This window comes from Callorhinus ursinus, unplaced genomic scaffold (genome assembly GCF_003265705.2).
Source record: "Callorhinus ursinus isolate GAN/ISIS: 27379988/994484 unplaced genomic scaffold, GSC_fseal_2.0 scaffold9, whole genome shotgun sequence".
In the NCBI taxonomy this organism is placed as follows: Eukaryota; Metazoa; Chordata; class Mammalia; order Carnivora; family Otariidae; genus Callorhinus; species Callorhinus ursinus.
The window spans coordinates 31,422,115-31,431,657 of NW_027397071.1; the positions used below are offsets into that span (position 1 = coordinate 31,422,115).

Below are 9,543 nucleotides of genomic sequence, written 5' to 3' on the forward strand. Positions count from 1 at the left end.
GTGTTGAAAAGCAAACCTTTGGGACATTGTCTACTGTATAATTACCATGATATTGTGAAGAATAAGCGGCATGGGTAGGAAAAATTTGACACTGAAAACATTTCAGGTTGATGGTCAAAATAGAATATGCTTTCTCTTTTATCAGAGAGAAAACTCATTTTTAAGTTGTGGGCTGGAAAGGTCCCTTAAGTCCTGCATAGGAATAATTCAAAGGTAAAAAAAAAAATAAAATCATGTGTTAAGCTGAAAATATCTCTATTATAATTTAAATACCAACTTGTAAAAGCTTTTAAATTAAAGAAACGGCTCACCTTCCTCTGGTAAATAGCAATCCAATCTGTGGTGGCAAACCACTTGTGAGTTTTTATATCACTCACGCCATTCTTCAGGTTTCCAAACCGCTTCGTCAAATCCACCTGTAGCAGGTTCCTTAGAAGGTCCTTGAGATCTGAACTGAAGTGCGATGGGAATCGGACCTGTACCAACACACCATGTGGTCAAACATACGTTACCATGGCCTCAACTTCCAACAGGGCAGAGACCTCTGAAGAAAATGCTTTAAAGGGTTAACAGATCCCTTTCAGAGCTCCTTGCATTCTTACCGTGGTTCTCTCCAAGTGCCACCATCACCTTTTGACTCCTATTGCGCGTTGTGACATTGCCTCAGTTGATCTTCATTTAGGTATGCTGCAATATCTGTGTATGTCTCTTTCCCCCAGACCATGAGCTTCTAGAGGGAGGATACTGTGCCACTTTTGTTTGCTATTCCCAGAATTTATTACATCATTTCAAATAATGTTGTTTGTCCAGTTAACAGTTATTGAGAGCTACTATGTACTACGCTGCTCTCATACTGGATATATAGCAATGAGCTATGACATACTTGGTGAATATGGTATTAATTCTAAAGATGGAGAAACTAGGATCCACAGACATTGAATAACTTACCCAATCATTAGACTACAAAGTGACAGAGTTGGCACTAAACATCTAGTCATGATTCTTAGGCTCATGAATTTTGTTCTTTATTACACGGTCTTCAAATATATACAATTCCTTAATTTATATTCTGACATTCAAAAAGCTCAACATGATGCACATTCTCATATTGTCAAAGTATAAGTTAAATCATTAGCAGGCAAAGCTAGACTCTGCGGCAAAGCCAGATTCATGACTATAGTCTTCTGACTGCTACTTAGGCTATTTTGTACGTAAATGCTTCTCAAAGTGTGTTCCTAGGACCCACTTTCATCAGAATCAACTGGGAGAGTGGAGGGATAAAAATGCTGATTCCTGGGGCTTACTTCAAATGATGGGGGCATTGGGTCTGAAATTCTAAGGTTTTTATCTCCACGTGATTCATTCATATGTGCATGAAAGCTTGAGAAACACTATTTGCAACTCTATTCACTACTCTGTGCAGAAGTTTTATTTTTTTCTGTTAGTGACAGATGAACAAAATTTTAATGTAAATAAACTAAAATCATCATACTAGAGGAAAACTAATATTTGTGTCCAACAACCAAAGACTAATTGAAGGTCAAATAGCTAATAACTGAACAGGATTTGGGGTCAACTCATATAAATTAGCAACTAAAAGCCTCATTTTTGCAAAGCCTATATTATCACAGATTATAAGAGGGCTTATGTTCTAAAAAAAAAAAGATGTGAATTGCCAATATCTTTAGTTTTTAATTCTAAAAGTAAAGTTTTATTTATATAATGGCTTATGAGAAGTTCGTCACTGTGCTAAACTTTATGCGCACTGGCTCATAAAACCCAAAATTAACATTAAGGTAAACATGATTTGATCTCCATCTTAGAGGTGATGCAATTGAAACTTACACAGATTAAGTTATTTGCCTGAGATTATAGAGCTAGTAAGTGGTAGTAGAGCTATAATTCCAAAGCAGGTACTCTGACTTCAGAGTATACACTCTTAATTATTCTATACTGTTTTCATGATTCAATAACCTGAATATAGTTATTGTCAGGACACTTCCAAAAGACTGAAATTTTCATCTCAAAAATATTTGCTGCACACTTCCTCCTTTATCCTAGTTGGAGTAGAAACTACGGAATATGCTGTACTCAAAAGGCATACTGTCTAAAAATAATGTGATTTATTTATACAGTGGTTATATTCCAACTTTGCTTAGATTCCAAAGAAGTAACTTATTTGAAGTAGAGCTATCTTTGTTTGGAATAGAGTCTGCATGAACAGTTCAATGTAATGTGCCAGTTATTTTCCCTTTCATGATGTTCAGAACAGTAGACAATAATGTACCACATATAAATTATCTTTTGAATTCAGGTAATGTGCAATAGAATGCTTAAAGAATATACACACCTAAATAGAGTAGTTCTTTATTTTGGACTGCAGACAAAGTGTTGGTGTTGGATTAGTTAAGGTGTGCGTATATCTTTGTAATCTTAAGAAGAGTGATTCTCAAATGAGGAGTTGTGGTTGGGGGGTTGTGATGGTAGACATCGGAGTCATCTGGAAACCTTGTCATATGATAGACATATCCTCTTCACCTCCACGTCACACCCTCTTCTTCCCGAGATTCTGTTAGGTAGCCCACACTCACATAGTAAGCATGTTAATGAGACTATAAGTCAGATCCTTTACGTATACTGAAGGAGAAATAATGGGAATCATTATGAAAGTATTTTTTCTGTTTGTTCTGAAATGTAATCAGAAATGTAGTTTCTTTGTTGATTTGACTTTCCAAAGAGCCATGTTGATTCATCAAACTGTAATTAGCAAAAACCAGAAAATGACTTAAACACAATTATGTTTTAGATGCAAGACTTTTATTTATGGTATATTAACTTGGAAACACCAAAGATTTCTATAATGGGAAGAATGACTAATTTTTCCTTCAAAATTATACTAAGAAGAGTATTATTTCTATTACTATTATTAATTATAACTGCTGTAGAAATTGAAATCAGAACCCTAAAATATTGGAGCAAAGGGAGTTTTAGTTTAATTTAGTCCAAACCTTCATTTTAAGATAAGGAACCCAAGCTCCAGTGAGACTACCAACTCAGTTTCATTGTTGGGAAAATAACTTAATCCTCCTGACTTCTACGTCTTTCTCCCAGTCCATTATTGGGCAAACAATGTGAAAGTAGCTGAAAAAGAGCCAGATAGGGAAAAGAAAAAGTCTAGATCCATTAAACCATTAGATCTGAGAGATAAGATCACTGGAAACGGGCATTAACATGAAAGAGGTGTTTGCACAATATACACTTCCTAGAATGTTTATTTGGTTTTTTCCCCCTAATTATTTCCTGGTTAGGATTATTTAACAACCTTTAGGAACTAAGTTACTGCTGAATTTCCTAATGATATATTCTTGAGAATAAATCTATTTCTACAGGTATGAGGTATAGACATACAGAACAAGATTTTGACACACTGTGTATCAAAACAGTCTGTGATAATTTAAAAAATACAGATGTTTGGAATACACAGAAGACCAACTGAGTCAGTATCTCTGAGAGTGAGTGTCCACTTCTTAAAAGCTTCATGAAGGCAGAGACCATAACTAATTGCTGTATCCAGCACTGGTCTGACATATAATATGAACTCAATGAATATTAACACAATAATTCAAATTTGACAAATAATGATCAAACACCTATGTGCTAGGCACATAGTGCTTAGGACATAGTAGTAAACAAAATAAGACAGAGTCCTACCTTCACAGAGTTTACATTCTAGTGAGGAAGAGAAATGATAGTAATTTAGCAAAATGTTGTCATCCTCACAAACTCTTGCACTGTAAGGTCTTTGATTTTTACTCTGAAGAAAATGGGGAATCACTGCAAGGTTCTGGAAGGAGTAACAGGATCTAATTTAACATTTTTAAAGAACCAGTCTAGTGATTCAGAAGACAGCAATAAGTGGTGGTAAGAAGTGGTTGAATTCTGTGTATATTCTAAAGATAAAGATAGAGCCAAAATGTTTTTCCTGTGCATTACATACAGAGTGAAGACTCCAGGGTGTCTTGGCCTGAGTAACTGAAAGGATGGTGCTGCCAACAACTGAGATGGAAAGAGCAGTGGGAAGAACAGATTTGCTAGGGAAAACAAAAGTTTGTTAGTTTTGGACAGATTTAGTTTAAGATATTTATTAGATACCTGAATGGAGATCTCAGATAGGAAGTGGGCTACAAGGGTCTGCAACCCAGGAGTCAGGTATGGACTGAAAAAGTGAATTTGGAAATCGTCAGTTGGCATTTAAAGTCATGAAACTGGATGAGACCACCAATGGAGAAAGTGCAGAGAAGAGAAGAGGACCAAGGCAAGGAGGTTGATAAGGAAAGATTAGTAATGCAGGAATAAAACTAAGATTGTGAAGAGTCACTGAAGCCAAGGGTACAGATAATAAATGAACCACTGAATTAGATTCTGTTTCTGGCTTTGCCACAAACTATCTTTCATCTGTGGGCAATTCTGAATCTTGATTTACCTACATATAGGATAAGGGAGTTAAACTAAATAAAACAACATTCTTAACCATCTCAAAAATTCTACCAGCCTATCATTTTTGTAGAAAGAATACCTGGGTTTGAGTCCCAACTCCAGTCACATACATGCGCTATGCTTTCAGGCAAACTCTTTCACCTGAGTCTCAGTTACCTCATCTATGACATGATGAAAGTATACTTCATCCCCCCCAGGTACGAAAAGAAATTAGGTAATTTTTATGAAACTGACACAAGGCACTAATTCAATACATTTTTAATTTTTTTAAACCATTCTGTTAGAATATTTTAATGATAAGGTGAATTTTGAATCAAAGAAGGAACCTGGAAGACAGCAGTATCTATCACTAGGTATCTAGACTACTCAAGGACAGTCTGTGCTAGAAAAGTCATTTGGAGAATGCAAGAAGTTCCTTCTTATGCTCTACCTGTTAATTTATAGAAAAGCACTTTCTTCTTTTCTAATGGTACTTAAATTTGGTAGAGTGAAGGAGAAAAAGGAAAACTATGACCCATTTTAGAAAGACAGTATTGTAAATATAGCTGATATTTTAAGCAACTTCATCAAATTACATTATGTAACATGTTAAACCAATTACAAAATTCACTCTGAATTATGCAAACTTGATAGAATATTGGTCTGTTTATAAAGTCTTATACATTTTGGTTTTAGGAAAGATTAATATTTTCTAAAAATTAAGAGGAAGTTACATCCATAAAGCAAATCAGATCATGTTGTTACCATATCCATACTGGGTGATTTAAATTCACTAACCACTTTACCTTTTTTTTTTAGTTTTAGAAATAAAATAAGACCAAAATCAAATTTGTCTACACTCAGTTTAATCCACAATTACAAAACTGATCTCTGAAGAAGGGAAAATTTTTACTGCTATTCTTCTGCAAGTGACAGGGAGATGACTTAACTAGTAACAGTACTTTTTATGCGTTGGGATAAAATTTACTGGCTTAAATGACTCAAAAGAGTTTGCACAAAGCCAACAAGCAATAATCTGTTAACTTCTGTCCACAAGCATGTTGGAATAAATTTTTAAAAATTACTTTTCTGCATCTGAAACTAATGATGTACCATATGTTGGCTAACTGAATTTAAATTAAAAAAAAAAGAAAAAAATTACCTTTCTAAAGTAGGTACAGTTCTAAGAAATCTACATCCCAGTAACAAATTTATCTAGCAAAAATGAGCACATTTATTAGTAAATTTTTCAAAAGGCATAACAACTGTCATACATTAGGCTTTCTATAGATATGGTGCCAACCTCCACACTGCTTCATAGGACCCGAGGCAACTTTAATCAACCTGGATCCTATATATAAAAAGAATGAGTACATTTAAAAAATACCTATTAAATATTAGTACTACAACTGTGGGCTCTCTGGTCTGTTCTCTTACCTGTGCAGAAAGAGTGGTAGTTACACAGGACCATTACCCACCCGATCCTCTTCCCTCCACTGCAAAACAAGTTGCCATCATTTGCCCAAAAGACCACTAGAGTAAGGACTGTCTCAAAGAAAGTACTAAGAAGAATTTTGAATGACCAAAGCAAAGTGTTAAGAAATGGCCTGGGTTTTAGGCTTTGGTAAAGCTGCTTTTGAATTTTATGGAAATGACTACCAAGTTCTCTTGCTTCTTTAGCTATAGCCATAGACAAATAGAAAATGGCATTTAAATTTCCCCAAAAGCATTAACAATAGCATCTTAGAAAAAGTGTAGTGGTATTTCTGCATATGTGTATATTATTTAGGAAATAGAATCTGTGCAAAAAAGAGATAATGTAGCAGGTTGGGGACTGTTACCCTTAAGGAAGGCCTGCTTGCAAGTTTAGCCCTGGGCAGGCTATCTGGGAAGTGGCATGGTAACAGTTCCTCACACTGATATGAAAGTTTCCCTAAATAATATGAGTGGTTCACTGTACCTAGATTGTTTGTACAAACAATATGGCTTATGGGGTGCCTGGGTGGCTCAGTTGGTTGGGCGACTGCCTTCGGCTCAGGTCATGATCCAGGAGTCCCGGGATCGAGTTCCGCATCGGGCTCCTTGCTCGGCAGGGAGTCTGCTTCTCTCTCTGACCCTCTTCCCTCTCATGCTCTCTATCTCTCATTCTCTCTCTCTCAAATAAATAAATAAAATCTTTAAAAAAAAACAGTATGGCTTATGCTGAATATCTACTTTGCTCTGTGAGTTTGGGATGCAGGTATGCACTAAGTAGAAGGTGTATATGCGATCCCAATAAAATCCTTGGGCTCTGAGTCTCTAATGAGCTTCCCTGGTAGATAACAATTTGTTGCTAAAAGAATTAAGTTCATCCCTTGTAACTCAACTGGGAGAAGACTCTTGAAAACTTTGCCTAGTTTCCTCAAGAGACTGCCCCATGAGCCTTTCCCTTTGCAGATTTTACTTTATACCTTTTTGTTATAAGGTACCTTATAGTGAAGGTACTTGTTACAATAGAAGATATTCATTTCTTGAGTATTACTATATGCTGAAGTTTGTGAGTCTTCCTAGTGAATCACCTAACCTGGGATTGGTTCTAGGGACCCATGACAAAAAAAAGGAATAGCCAGTTAACCGCTAATCAATTACCCTTCATGTGAATGTGAATTTCCCTTGAGGAAAAAATGAACTGCCTCTTTGATCATTCTATATATACGTATGTTTACAACTTTCTATTTTGTATAGTGTCTCCTTGTACATTTTTGGTGCTCAGTAAAAATAGAATGATATTTACTTTATATATAATGAAGCTCAGAATTTTTTTTTAATTATATAAGTCAAGGACTATAAAGTTATGGTTTCCACAACAGCTGTTACTTGACTGCCTTATTTGCAAGTATCATTTTTGAACACAATATCAACTGTTGTATTTCTAAGAGTAATGCAACCAGATAGAGTTGCTGTAGAAACCATAACTGATACTTGTCATGGAGTATATGGCACTGAAGTATGAAATTTAAAGACCTCAGCATATATATTGCTAGGATATGGCAAATATGATGCGAAAATTGTAAGACTTTTCTGTCAACTATGCATTTCTAAACCTGAACCTTGATACTGCGTGAATAATTTGACATTTAAAATACCACCTCCTCCTTTTTTAAAGGCAAAATACGTGGAGGAGAGAATCTAACAAGCTGATTGATTATCTTTCTGTGCATTTAAAAATACCAACCTGAGTTAAAATATTGTAATAGAGAAAGTACTTAACAATCAAACTTTCAAATGTATGTATTTCAGTGAATTAATCACTTCATTAAATACATTTTATTTTAATTTTGATGTTACTGACACAATCTTTGTAACACGGTTTCAGAATGGAAAAATGTAATCAATATAAAATGTCGCATAAAATAACATACTTTTAAAAAATCAGAAAAAATAATTCTCATTGAAACATTGATTTTTAAATGATATATCATTCAAACCATTAAAGATTTTAAATAGAAATACAGGATTTGTAAGACCATAATTTGATTTTTAATGACTCAAGCAATTAAAAAATTTAAATATTAGTCTCCAATTTGGCTTTTATTTACTAGTTAGAGAAATAATACTTTTGTAAGGTAGACAGAGATACATCCTAGTTTGGATTTGAGTGTTGAAACAGATGGTTTTATTGGGAATGGTGCATATGACTTTATGTTCACATAAAACAGATTCTAGAGATCACTTAATGGCAATATTCTGCTTTCATGAGTTCTACTTTAGCAACAAAAGGGAAAAGGGATGAAAATAACTTTATATTCAATATGGGAAGAGATAATCTGGCACCCTTAGTTAAAAACAATAGTAGACCAAACATCCTCTCCCATTTTTAAATAAGTGAAGAAAAATATCTGTGATAAGATAAAATTTTATGTTGCTAAGGTGTTGTTAAGGTGACTCAGATTTAAACAGTTATGATTTTAGACTATATGCAGATTTAAATATTAAGTTAATATTGTATCCTGACTATTAAAATTTAATGTGAAATAAAAACATATTCATAAGCAGTTAAAAAATTTTTTAGACAATGTAATGATTGGCCAATGAAGGCCAATTCATACAAATGAAGATACATTCATTTTAAATAAAGCAATTTTTCTAAGTAAGTGAAATTTAGTTATGGCATCCCCTTGTCAGACAGTTTTATTCCTTTTATAAAGTTAAGGATAAATAAAAGCAATGTAGTAAAGATTCAGGAACTTTGTAATGATCTATAATTAAATTATTCGGAACTATTAGTGTAATTTCTGCATTCTTAATTTTGTAAACCTACTTCTGATAACGCGTAATTTATGAATTAGGCACAGTAAGAGACTAACAACAATGAACAACTCTAACACTATGCCGCTGTAATAAAAGTTACATGGGTGTGGCCTCTTCTGTCTGTCCCTCTCTCAAACAATCTTGTTGTATGTCCCTCACCCTCTTGTGATGATGTGACACGATACCAGGCCTACGTAAGGACAGGAAGTGAGGTGAATGACGTTGGTGTGTGACGTAGCGGGAGGCTATTACTGACCTTCTGATGATACCTCAGAAGGACGATCACCTGCTCTGGACCGTAGTGGACTGCAGGTCACTGGAACTGCAGATAAGGGTGGACTACTGTATGCTTCTCTCATTCAGTGATTTTAAAGTATTTTAGTTCTCTCAACATTCTTCATATCATCTTTGGTTCTTATTCTTTCTTGGGATTTTACATAATCACTTTTCAAATTCTTAAAAAATAAATACCTGGCTTGTCTACTAATTTTTCTTGATATTTATCTCAAAAGTTCTTTTACAAGGACTTTAATATTCTCCTGGGTGAAAACAATTACAAGGGTAAGAAGCCTGAGGCCTAGAGATCTACAAATGTAACAAGGACAGCAGTGATACCTTTTTTTTTTTTAACTAAATTTATTTATTTACTTTTATTTTTTAAATTTTATTATGTTAGTCACCATACATTACATCATTAATTTTTGATGTAGTGTTCCATGATTCATTGTTTGCATATAACACTCAGTGCTCCATTCAGTACATGCCCTCTTTAATACC

At 34.4% G+C, this 9,543-nt stretch overlaps 1 protein-coding gene across 6 annotated transcripts in view; it reads right to left on the reverse strand.

Annotated features, from left to right (window-relative positions):
• PRKACB (protein kinase cAMP-activated catalytic subunit beta) overlaps positions 1-9,543 on the reverse strand; it is a 116,808-nt gene that overhangs the window by 8,402 nt on the left and 98,863 nt on the right. For all 6 annotated transcript variants that reach the window (XM_025871953.2, XM_025871951.2, XM_073896418.1 and 3 more), the window contains one exon: positions 312-476. In XM_025871953.2, the coding sequence (XP_025727738.1) occupies positions 312-476 (165 nt within the window). The remainder of the gene's footprint in view (positions 1-311; positions 477-9,543) is intronic.